Source organism: Schistocerca serialis, chromosome 10 (assembly GCF_023864345.2).
Source record: "Schistocerca serialis cubense isolate TAMUIC-IGC-003099 chromosome 10, iqSchSeri2.2, whole genome shotgun sequence".
Lineage (NCBI taxonomy): Eukaryota > Metazoa > Arthropoda > Insecta > Orthoptera > Acrididae > Schistocerca > Schistocerca serialis.
In genome coordinates, this window is record NC_064647.1 from 192,015,539 (window position 1) to 192,035,002 (window position 19,464).

At 42.6% G+C, this 19,464-nt stretch overlaps 1 protein-coding gene across 2 annotated transcripts in view; it reads right to left on the bottom strand.

Annotated features, from left to right (window-relative positions):
- LOC126424546 (uncharacterized) overlaps window positions 1–19,464 on the bottom strand; it is a 176,078-nt gene that overhangs the window by 98,109 nt on the left and 58,505 nt on the right. For both annotated transcript variants that reach the window (XM_050087290.1, XM_050087289.1), the window contains exon 10: window positions 8,122–8,301. In XM_050087290.1, the coding sequence (XP_049943247.1) occupies window positions 8,122–8,301 (180 nt within the window). The remainder of the gene's footprint in view (window positions 1–8,121; window positions 8,302–19,464) is intronic.

Below are 19,464 nucleotides of genomic sequence, written 5' to 3' on the forward strand. Positions count from 1 at the left end.
ACGTTGCATATAGTCTCCATTTTCTGATTTGTTCCAAGGCTGACTTTGAGCAGGAATACGACGCACTTTTTACCGAAATCTGTATAAAAATCAATGTTAAAGGTCATGATAACGTCAAGGAAAACTTAAAATGCAGTGAATGTTGCAACACAGAATTGTTAATGACAAGAAACCATCACACTAAGAGAATGGGACTTCTGTTGGGATAGACAAAAATGAATGTAAAAGCCAGGAAAATGTATAACACAGGAATATAACAATGGGGTTTTACTGTAGTATAAACTAGCCGCTGTTGCATCTACTGTGCACACAAAAGAAATATATAGAGAGAACTGTGTGACGCCTTAGATATATAGTTTCTGAATTAGTTTTTGAAATTTCTTAACTGTTCTCAGCCTCTTGAGAGGCACTGGAAAAAGTTCAGTTAGCTTAACTGAGCAGCCTGTGTGAAAAAATATATTCATATTAATAAAAGAAAGAGGACTGTATTTTTTTACACATCACCAATAAAAATACATCAAGATAGAGATTGCAGTTATAAACTGATGTACAAATTTGCTGGCTTTACCCACAATTGATTGAACTTGCTCATGAGAAGTAGTCTTGAGAGGAAGAAACATTATATATGCAAGAGGCAGACTGTGTGAAAACAACACTTTATGAAACATAATGCAACACAAATGATATGACAGCTTCGGCATCTGTGCATCAGTTGCAATGTAATCCTCTTCATAGAAGGCTTTCATTCACGTGTTCACCATAGTTACCAGAGTATAAGATGGAGGCCAATCAAAATCATAAACTTTTATGGATGCAAGAGATCAGTTTACAAAGTTAACATTACACCTATTTTAAGTTTATATCATTCATTGAATGTCTACATTTTGATAATACAAGAAGAAATAAACTAAACAAAAAGAAATTGCTTGCATCAATTTTTATCTTGACTGCCCTCTTTTTTACTTAGCCTGTTGTCTGTGGTATCACTATTTTTAATCATCATCGTCACCATCCTAACAGAACAGCTGTGAAAGTTACTCCTCCATCGTCACAAACATTTGGCTGTTTCTTCTGAATATGTTGCAATATCTGTGGCTGTGATTACTGTGTGACCTGAGAACACAGTAGTTTTTTTCTGAGAAGATAGAAGAGTTTGCCTCTATACTGATGTGACAATGCCTCTTGCTTCCAAACATATCATTTGCCGGCCGCTCTCTCATTGGTTGTGTAGAACCAGCAGCTGACACCCCCCCCCCCCCCCCCCAAACTGGTCTCACCATACCACATGGTGAGCACCATCAAAATTCCTGCACAAAGCATGTAAGTATGCCATTGGCACCGGTCTAATTTCGTGCCTCCTGCTGACACGTGTGCTACTGCTCAGTACTTCTCCAATTTTAAAGTCAATTCAATTCCAGGCGCAAATGGATTCCAGTAAACTGCAGTTTAAAAATTGCAGATGTTCACAAAAAGCCAAAGTATGCAGTATACAATCCCATGGCTGGCTGCAAAACAAAATTTCTGCCTGTGCAACACTCCCCCCCTTCCCCCACTCATCACAGTTCTCAGCCAAACTGGGTCACTGTTTCCCCCCTGCAACTTTCCAAATAAAAGATTGCGATCACAATTCAGTCCAATTATCAAACTTCGTACTGTCTCCACAATGGATCTTTCTGCTCTAATCTATTCTCACAACAACAATTAAAGTCAGTTTAATAGGATTTATTCCATTTGTTAGACATTTAATTGTGGATTAATTTTCCTTCTCGTCTCAAGTAAATGTCGTTATCTTGTTCTGAAGCCGATTAAAAGCTGGTAACAAAGTTTCTACAGCACTCCAACACGAGCAATCAAATTTTTCGTTTGCAACCCACTTCATAAATTATTAGTTTCTCGTAAAAAAATAAAAAAATTATTTATGTTTTGAATCAAGTAAGGGTTTATGAAGAACAAGATTTTTGCCTTTGAATGCTACATTTACTTAAAAGCAACATATTTTTTAATATATGTATACAGTATCCATACATGTACGAGAACTTTTCTTGCAAACGTGTTCAAATACAACAAAAGTTTTGTAAGTTAATAGAATTTAATGTTATTTCCTCCTTTGTTTCACAAAACTGTCAATTTTCAAGAAGAGCATTTACAGCAAGACAAGAACCCTCTCCCAATCCATCCTCAGTTCCGTACCGTGACACCTCAACCAAGAGCGCTACGTCTATGTCAGCTAACTCTCCCGCGTGCCAATGGCTTTACTGTTCATGTTTCACCTCCATACAAGGCTACACTGTAGATAAATAGCTACAGGAAAAGATTTACTAAATATTTAAATTATATTTGAAGTAAACAAATTTCAATTTTTCAAAAATACTTTTCTTGCCAATGCAACCTTGCACTTTACTTTCTTCTTATTTCACCATCTTAGTTAGCCCATTGTCCAAATAGAAAAACTCATCTACTACTCCCAGTGTCTCAATGCCCTAATATGATTTCTTCGGCATAATCCGATTTAATTAAAATAATTTCCATTATGCTCCTTTTAGCTCTATCAACATTTGTCCTTTTTGAATCACTGCCCACTGCATTCAAATTACCTCCCAACTCCTTTGTAGTCTCTTATAGTACCATCGGCAACCCTCAAAGTTATTTGTTTTGTAAATGAAACCCACCTTTTCTTGCTGCACTGTCCTTTTTTTAACTGTAAGGCATCTTCAATAGGGCGTGCAATACAGTTATGATTACCAAACAGTTCACACTGCATTTTCATGTAAATAAGTAATTATATATAAAAACAAAGATGAGGTGACTTACCGAACGAAAGCGCTGGCAGGTCGATAGACACACAAACAAACACAAACATACACACAAAATTCAAGCTTTCGCAACAAACTGTTGCCTCATCAGGAAAGAGGGAAGGAGAGGGAAAGACGAAAGGAAGTGGGTTTTAAGGGAGAGGGTAAGGAGTCATTCCAATCCCGGGAGCGGAAAGACTTACCTTAGGGGGAAAAAAGAACGGGTATACACTCGCGCACACACACACATATCCATCCACACATACAGACACAAGCAGACATGATGTCTGCTTGTGTCTGTATGTGTGGATGGATATGTGTGTGTGTGCGCGAGTGTATACCCGTCCTTTTTTCCCCCTAAGGTAAGTCTTTCCGCTCCCGGGATTGGAATGACTCCTTACCCTCTCCCTTAAAACCCACTTCCTTTTGTCTTTCCCTCTCCTTCCCTCTTTCCTGATGAGGCAACAGTTTGTTGCGAAAGCTTGAATTTTGTGTGTATGTTTGTGTTTGTTTGTGTGTCTATCGACCTGCCAGCGCTTTCGTTCGGTAAGTCACCTCATCTTTGTTTTTATATATAATTTTTCCCACGTGGAATGTTTCCCTCTATTATATTGATATCATTAATTTGAATCCAACAATAAAATAAGTAATTACTTACAGATATTTAAAAGCACAGTTTTCGAACAAATACCTATAACTGGTGGCAAAGCAGTAACAGTGCAACTTCTGGACCAGATGAGAGGAAACGCAGAAGCCAACAAACTGTAAGTAATTACATATTTACAAAAAAACCTGATGTGAACTGACTGATAATCCAAAAGTATGATACCATTGAAGATGCCTTAGAGAAATAAATTATAGTGCAGCAAGAGAAGGCGGTTTTTATTTACAAAATACACGGTAGGTAGAGGATGGCCACACAAACTCAGTTATTATTTCTACTCCTCAAAATTTAATCCCCTTTTTAAATCTTTCCGCAATTCCTTTACAGCTCATTTGACGTACAAAACGAACAACATCACAGATAACCTACAACCTTGCCGGACTCCCTTCTTGACTGGCATTCTTTTCATGCCACTGAATACTTATATAACTGCAGTCCGATTTCTGTGTAAGCTGTAGGTAGCCTTTACCTCCCCATGTTTTATTCCCAATACCTTCAGAATTTCTAGTTTATTGCAGCTGACATTGTTGGAAGTTTCGTCTAAATCTACAAATGCTACAAACTTAAGTTTTATTAACTTTAACATATCTTTTATGGTAAGTTTCTGAGTTGCAGAAGTACAGTCGATAACAAAAAGAATGATTTGATTTTGGACAGTAATAATTACGAAACATGGCATGTGCCAGCCAGGAAATGTGTGTAGTTTGAATGTATCTGGCTTTGCGTTTCAAAGAACTACTATTAGATGTCAGTCAACGTATCTTCCAAGTTTGCAGTCAGAAGTAACATGACATATGCTCAACAGAAGGTGTTGTGTGTGTTGCAGTTTGGAAAGGGAGAGTCAGCCATTTCGATCTAGCACGCTTTTTGTGGGTGTTTTATCAATACTCTGTCTGCAGTCAAAACATTTGTCGTGGGTATCACTTATTTGAAGAAAGAGGCTGCTAATGCAAAGGTAAGAGTCCAGGTCAACCTCACAACTTTCTTGACATGGTGGAAAGAATTCCGCGAACGTTTGAGACGAGTCCAAGTCTACTCGCTGTGCAAGTAGAGTACTAGCAATGCTTCGTATGACTGTCTGGTGAGTGTTATGGTGTTGTTTGGTCTACAAACTACACAGACTACAATTAGTGCAAGCTCTTCAGACTGCTGATAAAAGGAAACATGTTGACTTCAGCAATGTTCTGTTCGAGGACACTGAAGATAATAAATTTTTACCATGGTTAACTTCCAGTGCTGAAACAATATTTTATGTTGGCGGTAAAGTAAACTGACGTAACGTGCACATATGAGGACTGCAGAATTCCCATGACATTACTGAGCATGAAAGAGACTCACTGAAAGTGAACATTTTTTGTGCCATTTCTTGTAAAGTCTATTTTGAAGAAAACGCAGTGAATGGAACGAGCTATATTCAAATGCTGCACAACTGGCTTTTTCCCCAAACTTCAGGAGGGTTCCAACGACTTCATTTTCAAATAGGAAACAGCAATGTACATCAGTGTTGCAGTGAGACTCTGCCTCAATGCTCGATAGATTGCATGGGACCTGGAGACACTGCCCTGCACTGTTGACCTCCAAGAACAACAGAATAACAGCCAGAATAACTTCTGTAAAAGCAGATAAACTGTGGAAGGTTTATGACAAAGTTAGCTATCAACTAGATGTTGTCCGTGCTGCTGCTGCTGGTGGAGTATTTGCAATAGCTAGGGATAAGCAAATGTCGTAGAAATGATAACACAAGAAATAATGTGAAATTAGCAGCGTTTCTGTGAGATGTTGCAAAATTTGTAATTTTGCCGTAAACAAATATTTTAAATCTGAGGATATCAGTTCGCTACTATTCGTAACTGACAGTTATTGATAGCTAAAACTGCATTTTGACTTCCAGTCTCCTGAAGGCAGAGGTTCATGTATAACCTTAAAATGACAGTTACTGCATAACGAACTTCTTTGTGATGACAAACATAGCACTGAATCAGGCAGAAAACATCGGAGGCAGGGGGGTGGGGAGATATAAATATTAAAAAAAAGCACCAAATTGTGCAAAAAACAACACCAAATTGTGCAAAAAAAAACAACACCAAACTTTATAGAAAACAGAAAATTGATAAATGCAATACACAACTGCCAAAACAAATTAATCAGCAAAAACTACACCAAACTGGCAAAACGACACCAAACGGGCAAAACGACACCAAACGGGCAAAACGACACCAAACGGGCAAAACGACACCAAACGGGCAAAACGACACCAAACGGGCAAAACTACACCAAACGGGCAAAACTACACCAAACGGGCAAAACTACACCAAACGGGCAAAACTACACCAAATTTGTAAGAACTCCGAAATTGGAAAAAAATACACCAAATTTTGGTGAATAACAACCGAAACTGGCAAAAATAGCAACAAATCTGGAAAAAATCTGAATCTGGCAATAAATAAATAAATAAATAAACCAAATTTGCCAAAAAATAACACTGAATTTGGGCATACAATAAAATGAGTTTTTCCTGTCCCTAGTAACAGCACAGTTAAAGCTTTTGTATTTCACAACTTAATCGTAAAATGCGTTTTAGACAGGTACGTGCCGAGTAAAACTGTGAGGGACGGGAAAAACCCACCGTGGTACAACAACAAAGTTAGGAAACTACTGCGAAAGCAAAGAGAGCTCCACTCCAAGTTTAAACGCAGCCAAAACCTCTCAGACAAACAGAAGCTAAACGATGTCAAAGTTAGCGTAAGGAGGGCTATGCGTGAAGCGTTCATTGAATTCGAAAGTAAAATTCTATGTACCGACTTGACAGAAAATCCTAGGAAGTTCTGGTCTTACGTTAAATCAGTAAGTGGCTCGAAACAGCATATCCAGACACTACGGGATGATGATGGCATTGAAACAGAGGATGACACGCGTAAAGCTGAAATACTAAACACCTTTTTCCAAAGCTGTTTCACAGAGGAAGACCGCACTGCAGTTCCTTCTCTAAATCCTCGCACAAACGAAAAAATGGCTGACATCGAAATAAGTGTCCAAGGAATAGAAAAGCAACTGGAATCACTCAATAGAGGAAAGTCCACTGGACCTGACGGGATACCAATTCGATTCTACACAGAGTACGCGAAAGAACTTGCCCCCCTTCTAACAGCCGTGTACCGCAAGTCTCTAGAGGAACGGAGGGTTCCAAATGATTGGAAAAGAGCACAGATAGTCCCAGTCTTCAAGAAGGGTCGTCGAGCAGATGCGCAAAACTATAGACCTATATCTCTTACGTCGATCTCTTGTAGAATTTTAGAACATGTTTTTTGCTCGCGTATCATGTCATTTCTGGAAACCCAGAATCTACTATGTAGGAATCAACATGGATTCCGGAAACAGCGATCGTGTGAGACCCAACTCGCCTTATTTGTTCATGAGACCCAGAAAATATTAGATACAGGCTCCCAGGTAGATGCTATTTTTCTTGACTTCCGGAAGGCGTTCGATACAGTTCCGCACTGTCGCCTGATAAACAAAGTAAGAGCCTACGGAATATCAGACCAGCTGTGTGGCTGGATTGAAGAGTTTTTAGCAAACAGAACACAGCATGTTGTTATCAATGGAGAGACGTCTACAGACGTTAAAGTAACCTCTGGCGTGCCACAGGGGAGTGTTATGGGACCATTGCTTTTCACAATATATATAAATGACTTAGTAGATAGTGTCGGAAGTTCCATGCGGCTTTTCGCGGATGATGCTGTAGTATACAGAGAAGTTGCTGCATTAGAAAATTGTAGCGAAATACAGGAAGATCTGCATCGGATAGGCACTTGGTGCAGGGAGTGGCAACTGACCCTTAACATAGACAAATGTAATGTATTGCGAATACATAGAAAGAAGGATCCTTTATTGTATGATTATATGATAGTGGAACAAACACTGGTAGCAGTTACTTCTGTAAAATATCTGGGAGTATGCGTACGGAACGATTTGAAGTGGAATGATCATATAAAATTAATTGTTGGTAAGGCGGGTACCAGGTTGAGATTCATTGGGAGAGTGCTTAGAAAATGTAGTCGATCAACAAAGGAGGTGGCTTACAAAACACTCGTTCGACCTATACTTGAGTATTGCTCATCAGTGTGGGATCCGTACCAGGTCGGGTTGACGGAGGAGATAGAGAAGATCCAAAGAAGAGCGGCGCGTTTCGTCACCGGGTTATTTGGTAACTGTGATAGCGTTACGGAGATGTTTAATAAACTCAAGTGGCAGACTCTGCAAGAGAGGCGCTCTGCATCGCAGTGTAGCTTGCTCGCCAGGTTTCGAGAGGGTGCGTTTCTGGATGAGGTATCGAATATATTGCTTCCCCCTACTTATACCTCCCGAGGAGATCACGAATGTAAAATTAGAGAGATTAGAGCGCGCACGGAGGCTTTCAGACAGTCGTTCTTCCCGCGAACCATACGCGACTGGAACAGGAAAGGGAGGTAATGACAGTGGCACGTAAAGTGCCCTCCGCCACACACCGTTGAGTGGCTTGCGGAGTATCAATGTAGATGTAGATGAAACCCATGTTTGTAGTATGTGTTTATCAATCACCATGGAGTTTTGAAATCAGGTCACCCTGTAAAGCGAATGAAGGAGACTACAGACATTCCCGAGAGCAGAAGCAGAGGTGAGACTCACGAGTGCGGGCACACGACCCTGCGGCGAGACGTCCAGCAGCACGCCGCGGTGTGCCACGGCGGGGCGGTCACGCACCAACACTGGCGGCAGCTGCCCCTCGGGACCCGCGAGCCGCAGCAGCTGCACGAACGTGCCCAGAGCGTAGTGCAGGCCCGCCAGCCCGCCTGCCCACACCTGCACCTGTGCACAGAGCAGACATTCACAATACTGTACCTTCCACACATACGGAGACACAAACCTGGGGTGAACTTTAACTGTAAAGTTTTTCACTACAAAAGAACCATTCAATTTTACAAGGGTATATCCTACACTTCATATATGAACAACCTCCGGACACTTCTTACAGTTATGTTTACAGGGTGTATGTGCACACAAGGGGGAAAAAAGTTCCCGGTTAAAAATACACTTTCTCTCAGATGAAAATACACTTTCCCCCCACATGCAAGAACACTATATTCCTGATGAAAGTGCATTTTTACCTTGTTATGTGACAATATACTTTTCCGTTGGAGCTATAAAACTTATCAGTCCTTTTAGTGGTGACGGGCTGGTATAGAATTTCTTGGTACTTTAGGACACAAAAGCCAGCAATAAAATAATTGTTTTGGAAAGATCTTTGTTGTGTGGCGACATTTATACAGCATATTTTTGCATTGCAGAGGTATACACATGAATTCCATAAAATACAGCACTGTAGTTTATGAAACACCGAACTCAAGATTGCTTTCCAAGGGTGTGATTAAGCAAGATCCTAAGTATACAGCTTAAATTGCAGCAGCTGAATATTACTGACAAGCACGATTAAAAATTCAGTGCTTTCGACCAAATATTTTGTGGATTATCTGGCTGATGTTTCATCGAGCGATTCAATTTTCCCATAGAAAAGCCAGTTACAAGTGAAACAGCTTGATAACTCATTTTGAAATTCTTTTTAAAGGATGATTACACTTTTTGCAAAGTTATTGCATAATTTGTAATCTATGAAACAACTAATATAAACATGAAAAAGTAACCTTGAGGCTTTTTTTTACAATGGCAGAAAAATTTTAATGAATGTCGTAAATGGCTGGACTTCTGAGTCCAAAACTTTTCTATGTAGCAGGTCCTGTGGGTCCTCAGTGATAAGTTTTGAATGAGAGTACAGCGGTCCATGATTCAAGAAATTTATCACACATTCTCAGAATTAACATAATTCATCTTGCAAAAAAACGAAATTTACTTTGAAAATAACACTTCTCAAATCTCAATTTGCAATATTTTCCCACGTCCTGTTAGACATGTAGACAGTTGTAATGTCACACTCATCGATTGCAGTTTGTTGTTACGAAGTATTGCACAATCTGTCATAAAGCCTTTGACACATTTTGGTGTCAGCAGCCACTTGTGTTTTATTGTTGTAAATGGTGCATTTTCTTTGCAATTAAAGTTTCATTCTGGTGTTATTCTCGTGTACATTTTACTGCTGCAGTATTAATCTGCAATAGTGGGCTAAAGTAAAATTCTTTATTAGAATATTAATTCTTACCAGTCATAATTACCTGAAATCTAAAACAATGGAAAATTTGTGGAATTCCAAAAAATTCCTGGTTTTTTCCAGGATGAAAAAATTCCCGAATTTCTCGAGGCGTATACATCCTGGTTCAGAATTTAAGATTTCTTTCTTTCCATGAGTGTTCCTCATTCCTTACACAGGATGACAGTCTAACACATTACATGCTTTTGGGGGCACATTCGATGTTACCATATTCACTACAGTAGCTGTGCAGATCGAGTGACCTCGGAGGCTGACAGTGTGGGGCATGACATCAGTACTCTTCTTTGGGTCGAGCCTCTGTTGAGGCAGCTTGCTGTTAAAATGTCGCACCATGTTCCACATTCCAGTAAAGGACAAGTCAGTGTACAGTAGGCACTTACACTGAGGATACACAATGTTTGAAACTGAACAGTTTTGAACAGCTCAAGATGTAAAGATGTTATTTTATTAATCATTTCAGAACTTGGCAAAAGTTCAAAGATAAGGTCTGCCTTTTATGCAAAACCCTTTTTTTCATTTCATCGATTACATCCAGTTCGAAGGACAAATCCCAAATTATTGGTGGCGCTGCAACAGAAAATAAACAAACAACAGGTCTAATTCTTTTGCTGACACAATCTTTCAATTCCCCAAATGAGGGGCTCATGTGTAAAATGTGGCAAGTGATATTTTAGTGTTTTGGAGTTGTTAGACGTGAAGTTTTACAACAAAATGTAATTGTACATTTACACTATTCCACTGTTTCATTATATTTTCAATTAAATATTTGCACATTAAAGAATCCATTTGTAAAGCTACAAAACAGAAATAATTTTTTTAATTAGAAGAAAGGAACAATGCATGAGACACTGACACAAATTATATGGTAGATACTATGTCGTTCACGGTTGTAAGACATACATAACAGATTATTCGTGGTATTAAAAATGTCCACTTTCCAGAGAAAAACTTGACATTGAAAAATTGGTGGCTAATAATTTAAGGCAACATATTAACAAGACAATACAATGACATAAAATTTACTACATTTAAGACCTGAAAACACTAATACTGGTATTTAAATTTCACTTTGACTACTCTCGTCATTTGCTTTGGATTTAACGGCTGCTTTTAATCCCTCATCATAAGCATGATGAACTTCCGATATGCACTGGAAACAAGAAAGAACATACTTCAATTTGCTTGCCTCAACGGGCTGTTGACCTCTGCACAGAATTGGAAGAGAGCATTTGAAGCCTTCTGTTGTGACTCGCCGATCTTTCAAAGTGCCACCGCACAGTTATGCACGTCCTATACATGCGGCGCTGTCTGCCAGCCATGCAGCAGCCGCGCCACCTAAGCGGCCAGACAGCCAGCGGCCGCTAGACTTGGACTCAGTGCTGATTTGACTGTTACTGTGTACACGTCTTACCTTGTCTACTTGCTCTGTGACTTACACGTGTTGTGTCGTTTTTGAAATATACGAGTTCAACTTGACGTTATAACAATTGGCGACGAGGATGGGATTTTTCCTTTTCATCGTTGACTCACAGGTTTCCATGGCTACTTTAGAGCAACTATTGCAAGGTCTCATTGAACAGCAAACGCTTCTCACATCGGCGATTCGCGATTTCGATGTGGTATCAAATGCGGGGCGTTTCTCGTCGTTGTCTATACCTCCTTTTCCTCCTTACGACGAGACGGCGGAAGACTGGTCTGATTATGAAAAACGTCTTCGACAGCACTTCTTGGCATTCCATGTCACGGACTAACAAACATGTAAGTCTCTGTTCCTTTCATGGATTTCACCTCAAATGTATTGGTTGTCGTCGCAATTGGCTCCTTTCAAAGATCCTGCATCTTTGTCCTTTGTTGACATGTGCTCACTTCTGTCCGTATATTTTCAAAAGCATACGCATGTGGTAGCCTCTCGTGTTGCCTTTTATCGCTGTCAAAAACAACCGCATCAATCTTATCGCGCTTGGGCTGCTGAACTTCATGGCCTCAGTAGAAAGTGTCAACTTGTTACTGAAGTTCACAAAGAATCCTACGCCGATTCCATGGTACGGGATGCTATTATCCAGTTGGCGCCTGACAAAGAAGTTAGGCAACGTGCCCTTCAGTTGGCAAATCCGACTCTAGATGAAGTCCTATCCATCGTGCAGTCATTTGAAATTTCTCGCGCCGCTGGAGCGCAAATAGAGGTGTGGGGTGACGGCGGGGAAATAAAACCTCTGTGCGCTGTTGACGACGCGTGCGGAGTGTCCCCGCCGGCCGGCGTGGCTGCAGTACGTTCCCAAGCGCAGCCTCGAGATGTTCGCATGCAGATGGATACTGGTTCTGCTGCCACTATCATCAATTCTCAGACGTATCTTCAATTGGGTTCTCCAACCCTATCACCTGTCACTAGGCAATTACAGACGACAATAAACAGAATATTTCTCTCTTGGGACAATTTGATGCTGAGGTATCTTACAAATCCGTCGTTCGCACTGTTCCCATATTTCTGGTCGACCATAGTAACGCAAAGAATCTTTTTGGTTTCGATGCCTTTCGCGTTTTTTGGCTCTCCATAGATGACTTTGTCAATATTGTCTCTGATGCCATTCCTTATGCTCAATTGGATTCCTTGTCGACGAGATTTTCGTCCCTTTTTTCTCCTGGGTTAGGCCGTGCAAATGACTTTGAAGCTCATATCACACTCAAACCCACTGCTCGGCCTAAGTTTTCTCGGGCTCGGCCCATTCCTGTGGCCCTTCGTCATCGGGTCAAACGAGAGCTGGATCGTCTTACTGCTGGGGTCTTGCTTCCTGTCTCTTCAAGTTAGTGGTCCTCTCCTGTCATTGTCGTTGCTAAGCCTAAAGGTGATATTCGTCTCTGTGGCGATTTCAAAGCCACTGTAAATGCTCAACGCCTCATCGACACTTACCCTATGCCCAGACCTGAAGAATTGTTCACTAAACTAGCTGGAGGCCAGTATTTTTCTAAACTTGACCTGTCAGAAGCTTATCATCAACTTCCTCTCGACGCTGCTTCCTGGCTGTTCCTGGTACTTAACACGCCTTTCGGCCTCTATCAATACCAACGATTGACATTTGGGGTTGCCAGCACCCCTGCTCCCTTTCAGCGTTTCTTGGAACAATTATTGCTCCCTGTCCCTGGGTGTATAAATTACATGGACGACATTGTTGTCACTGGCTCCACCACTGAAGAACATCTTCAGAATCTCCGCCAACTTTGTCATGTCTTACAGACTGCCAGTCTTAAGTGCATCCTTCAGAAATCAAATTTTTTTCAGGTATCTATCACGTACTTGGGGTTTCAAATCTCTCGGGATGGTATTCGTCCGCTTCAGCAAACTGTCGCTGCGATCGATGCCCTTCCTCATCCTACATCTGTTAAGGAGCTGCAGGCCTTCTTGGGGAAAATAGCATACTATCACAGGTTTTTACCGTGGCTTCAGTGGCTCAGTCGTTGCATCACCTGTTGCATAAAAACGTGCCTTTTCACTGGTCCGCGTCATGAGATGCGGCTTTCCAGAAATTGAAGACTATGCTGAAACAGGCCCTGTGCCTGGCTACTTATCGACCTGGCCAACACCTTGATCTTGCCACGGACCCCTCTCAATATGGGTTCCGGTGCAGTCCTTGCGCACTGTTTTTCTGACGGCTCTGAATGACCCATTACTTATGCCTCCAAAATGCTCAAGGATGCCCAACAAAAGTATTCTCAAGTTGAAAAATAAGCTTTGGCCATTATTTATGCTCTTCATAAGTTTACTGTTTTTCTCTATGGATCCAAATTTCATCTTGTTACGGATCACAAACCACTTGTTTCTTTGTTTCATCCATCAACGTCGTTTCCCGACAAGGCTGCACATCGCCTCCTGCGTTGGGCTCTTTACTTGTCTCGTTTCAATTATGAGATTCATTTCCGGCCGATGGCTCAACATGTGAATGTTGACGCACTGTCTCGCCTTCCCATGGGTCCTGAGCTGGCATTCGATAGGGACGAAGTTTTGTGTTTCCACCTGGATGTTGCCGAGCAGCGGGTTGTGGATGGGTTCCCCATCACCGGCTACTACGTGTTCTGACCCTACCCTCTCCCGGATTTTATGCTGTATTCAGAAGGGTTGGAAGACTTCTGATCCGTTGCAGAACTATTACGCTTTGCATTACCGCCTCATGGCTAGGGATGGTGTTATCCTCCTTTCCACCGAAAATGCTTCGCCGCGTGTGGTGGTACCTGCATCTTTGCGTGCTTCGGTCTTGCGCCTCCTCCACCAAGGGCACTGGGGTGTCTCTCGCACAAAATCTCTGGCGCACCATGATGTGTACTGGCCCGGCATCGACTCTGAAATCGAACACATGGTCGCTGCCTGCGGCCCTTGTGCGTCACTGGCCGCCGCCCCAAAGTCATCTTTGTCACCGTGGCCTTCGCCTTAGAAGCCCTGGGAGCGTATTCATGCTGACTTTGCGGGACCTTTATTAGGTGCTTATTGGCTACACATAACTGATGCCTACTCTAACTATCCTTTCATTGTCCGTTGCACATCGCCTACCACCGTGGCAACCACAAATGCTCTAGCTCGCATTTTCTCTTTGGAAGGCCTTCCATCTACTCTTGTTACTGATAATGGTCCGCAATTTGCCTCTTCCGAATTTGCGGATTTTTGTGCCCGTCACGGCGTCATGCACGTCACGGCCCCGCCGTTCCATCCACAGTCAAACGGTGAGGCTGAACAACTGGTCCGCACATTTAAGTCTCAGATGAGGAAACTCCTGACCTCTTCTGCTGGTGATGATGCGCTTCTCCAATTTCTGGCTTCTTACCATTTCACCCCCATGGGCGACCACAGCCCGGCTGAGCTCTTACATGGCCAACAGCCCCGCACACTACTTCATCTTCTGCGGCCTTCTACCTCACGACCGTGGGTGCCTTCGCTTGGCCGGTTCACCGCCGGCGACCTTGTATGGGTACGGGAATACAGCAGGCAGCGAAAATGGAGTCCTGGCCGCATCTTATGACACCGTGGCCGACGCCTGTATGAAATCCAGATGGACATGGGTGTTGCAGTGTGTCATTCGGACCAGCTTCGGCCTCGTGTGCCGGCAACGCCTGTTCCGAATGCCGCTACACCACCTTCGGCTCTACCTGATGCTCGGGATCTTGGCATCTCTCATTACTCACAATGCAGCCCTCTCACAATCATCTCGGTGCCAGCACAAGAACGGACGCCACCAGGAGACGTGCCCATGCAGGAACCGGATGACCATCATCTGTGGGAGCAACTCTACTCGCCTCCTCCTCCTACGGACGCCGACACATCGCCCATGTCTCCTGTTATAACAACTGGACTTGCCGCAGTGAGCAGATTGGTGCATGGGGCCCCAGCAGATTCGACCCCTACGTCTCCTGTCATCTTGACCCGTTATCATCAGGGACACTTCCGTCCGTACGGGAAGCCGCCTCCTCAAGACTTTACGGCCAGTCAAACAACACCTATGGACGATAGCCATCTACAGGCCACCTCCATCAAGACCAGCGTAAACAATTCAAAGGCGGGGAAAAGGGTTGTGACTCGCCGATCTTTCAAAGTGCCGCTGCACAGTTACGCGCGTCCTATACATGCGGCGCTGTCTGCCAGCCATGCAGCAGCCGCGCCACCTAAGCGGCCACCAGCCAGCGGCCGCTAGACTTGGACTCAGTGCTGATTTGATTGTTACTGTGTGCACATGTCTACTTGCTCTGTGACTTACATGTGTTGTGTTGTTTTTGAAATGTGTATGTTCAACTTGACTTTATAACACCTTCAACGAAATATAGATGGCCTCTTCGCCTCAATGATACAGGATCCATTTCACCATGGTATGAATTATTACAATCATTTTTTCAGGTTCCTGACATGAAAACTATCTTCACAACATTTCCACTTCCCAACTTTTCATCAGAACATGTGTTATGATACCAATTGAAGTTGTCCTGCAAGTCTGAAATGTTGATAAAATCATGTGCAGGCACACGTTACACAATCATAGGTTTCTTCTTCTGACATTTTTCAAGACCTTTTCCCATTCCTTAGGCAAGACTATGTACTAACAATAATTCTGTACATATTTCTTAATGACATCAATATTTCAATCAGAAGGCAATGTCGTATGCTAAACTTGGAGAGGTGTGTGTATGAGAGAGAGAGAGAGAGAGAGTTTTGAACGTACAATCGCTTCCGAGTTTCAACCATGCTGCAACAATGGCCCAGTCCTCAGTTTGGTGTCTACAGTTGTCAGATATTGTTATCAACTTCTCTCCAGGAATGTCATGCAACTCTAACAGCTTCAGTAAACAACTGCAAATTTATCGTCTCAGAAAATCAGGTTTTCTACCAGCAAACCGCATTGTGCTTGCACAATTTTTTGATTGTGTAACTCGCAGCCTTCATTAGGTGCTCCCTGAGGTTGAATCCAGTGTGTAAAACATCCAGTATCTATGACTATGTGGGGCTACACACTTACTCACTGGCATCCACAGATGCGAGCCATGTGCTCCCTCCGTGGTATGTGTCACTTAGTAGCAGAACCCATAGTGTTTTCTAGCAGTAGCTGTTCTGACAGCTGTGCTGGTACTCCTTGATTGTTGTCAATTAATAATTTTGCCATCTGATGTTCTGTTCCACCTCCAAGTTGTACTGGACATTCAAATCTTCTGACTGGGGTTAAGTTTTCCTGTGGACTATATTTATTTGCTGTCTAAGTACCACCATCTGTGCACCCTGTGTTGGTTGTGTTGGGTTATTTGCTCTATGAGCATTTCCAAAGTTATTTCTCAAGGGGTTTGGCTGTTGCCTTCATTGCATCTTTAGGAGTTTGAGTGCCAGATTCAATGCAGAACTAAACTGATAACCCACATCACAATTGATAAGATTCTGTATTGCCTTTATTTCAACTGATTCGTTAATAATGCTGTCCCAGTATCTGGGTCTCTGTACCAGAATCTTGATACCATTATAATTCATTGAACGATTTAGTTCCAAACAATGTTCCGTGATAGCCGACTTGGAAGCCTGTTTGAGTCTGGTGTGCTGCTTGTGTCCTTACACCTGATGTCAATAGTCCTGGTGGTCTGACTGATATACAACCCGGTGGGCAGAAAAACTCAATCTTATATTTGATAATTCTACTGGTTTTGGCAGATAATAGTCTGGCATATGGGAAGAAACCAACCTTCTTTGCTTTTTCTTTTATTTCTACTCACCGCTCTGGTGGAGAAGCAGGTGTCGTGCCTTCTGAATATCTCTGGAAAAATATCTGTTTCTGTAGAAAACAGACTGCAGATGTTTTACATCCGTCATCAATGTGTCTGGATCTGATAAGAGTTCGTACCCAATGAGCCAGATTTTCAAGTACTCTGTTCTTTTGCACCACATGCTGGCAGCTACTGGCTTGCAGGTACAGATCTGTGGGATTCGGTTTTCGGTAAATAATATGGCTATAAGAGCCATCTGCCTTCCTCTGGACAAAAACATCTACGAGCAGTTGTCCCTCCTTCTCCATTTCCACTGTGAATTTTATGTTAGGGTGGTGTGAGTTTAGATGTTAAATGAAAACAATGTGCTTTTCCTGCTGTGGGGCTAAATAACGAGGTGTCATCCACATTTCAGTCAATCTGGGGCCAATGTAAGTGCTTCATCTTCAAATCTCTCCATAAAGAGGTTTGCCACCACTGGTAAGAGCTGGCTGTCCACTGCCAACTCTTCTGTTTGCTTGTATAATTGACCCCCATACAGGAAGTACATTGAATTAGAAAGGGCCCGAACAAGTCCAGGAGAGCCCTGCCAGTAGCGATTCACTCAGTGGTACCAAAGTAAACAAGGAAACCGTGTTGAAGCTCAACATAATGTCAGAATCACTCAGTGGTACCAAAGTAAACAACGAAACCATGTTGAAGCTCACCATAATATCAGAATCGGTGGTGTGTAGTTGCTTCAGATGGTGCAGGAAACCTTCCAAGTTGTGAATGTGTTGTGAACATTTGCCCACATATGACGAGAGCATCTTCTTCATTGCTAACTATCGGATACAGTTGAACTTCTTCGTTGTGCACCTTGGGCTGTCCACAAAGCCCTGATCTTTCTGTCCACCTTGTTGATGGAGTTGCTTTCCTTTAGTCTGTATGATGGGTCATTCAGAAGTTGTTGAACTTTGTTGTCTTAGTCTTAGTTCTGTAGAATGATGGTACGGTTCCCCTTAACTACAGGTAACACCACAATGCCATCCCCTTCTCGGAGCTGTCAGAGAGCCAGCTTCTTATCACCTGCTTTGTCAGATCTAGGCAGCTTGGTCTCAGTGAGCGCCCTACGTGTCTCCTGTCGGACTTCTTCGGCTTTACTTGGAGATGGTTTGAAAGCCACCTGCTTGATCGCACTGATGAAGCTACAACAGGGTCATTTCCAGGGATCACCGCAAAGTTGGGGCCCTCACTAAGTATCTTCAAATGTGGTCTCGTTGAGTGGCTTTTCACTAAAGGTGACAATTGTACAAATATTCTCTTTTCTGCTTTGCCCTGTTGTCGAGACGATCAAACTCAGCTAGGTGACAGGCTGCCAGTTTCTTCTCCATCCAATCTGCTAGAGATCACCAAGTGCCACCCACTCAGTCCCAGCCTCGGCTGGTTAAGGTGGTGGCAATAGGAAGGAAGGTGTAAGGACAGTAATTCCCTGGACGTGACATCTAAACAGTGGCACCTGTCATATATTCTCTCCCTCTGTAATGCTCAGCTCACCCTGTGTTCAATCCTGTTGGCTGCTCTGGCATTTATGTGATGCCTACTCCCTGTGAACACAGGAATAATGTCCTCTTCCTGGCATCTCAGCAGGAAACTAAAGAAGTCAGCACCCTCCCTTTCCTTTGTAACAGATTATACAGCCTTCTGATATTCAGATACATTTCTTCCCCTTAGAGTCTTCTATGTTGTTGTTCATGCTTTCCTGGCAAGTTGTTACAATCTTGGAAAATTGGGTTTTCTACTGGGAATCCCCATCGTACTTGTGCTGCCTGAGGCTGAATCCAGTGCAGAACAGGTGCAGTATTTATGTTTATGTGGGGCTATGTGCTCTGTCAAAGGTCTGTGCTGTGACAGGCACTCCGTTGAAGGTTCGTGCCGTCAGTAGCAGCAACCGTAGCGTTCTCCAGCAAAAGCTGTTCAGACTACTGTGCACATACTTTCTGGCAGTCATCAGTTAGCAATTTTGTCACCTGATGTTCTGTTCCACATCCAAGTTGTACTGAGCATTCAATCTCCTGATTACCATCATTTAAACTTTCCTGTGGACTATGCCATTGTATTACCATAGCCGGCTGCATCAGGTGCTTCATCCGAGACCCACACCCGCTAGGGGTGCTGCCTGATTATTTTATGCCCGTTAGTGTTCAAATAGCTGTTTGCTCTTGAAGTGACTGTCCTCAGGTAGGTCATTTGCTATCTGAAGTACCACCATATGTGCACCTCGTGTTGGTTGTGCTGTGTTATTTGCTCTGTAAGCACTTTTAACGTTGCTTCCCCTAGAGTTTGGATGTTGCCTCCATTGCGTCTCTAGGAGATCAAAAGCCAGATTTCAGGCAGAACTAAGCTGATATCCTGAGTCGCAGTTGATAAGATTCCGTGTGGCTTTTATTTTGATGGCTTCTTTAATAACACTATTCCAGTATCTTGGTACCTGTGTCAGAATCTTGGCATCATTGTAATTCATTGAATGATTTAGTTCTGAACAATGTTCCACCGTAGCTGACTTGGAAGCTCATTCGAGTCTGCTGTGATGTTGGTGCTCCTCGTAC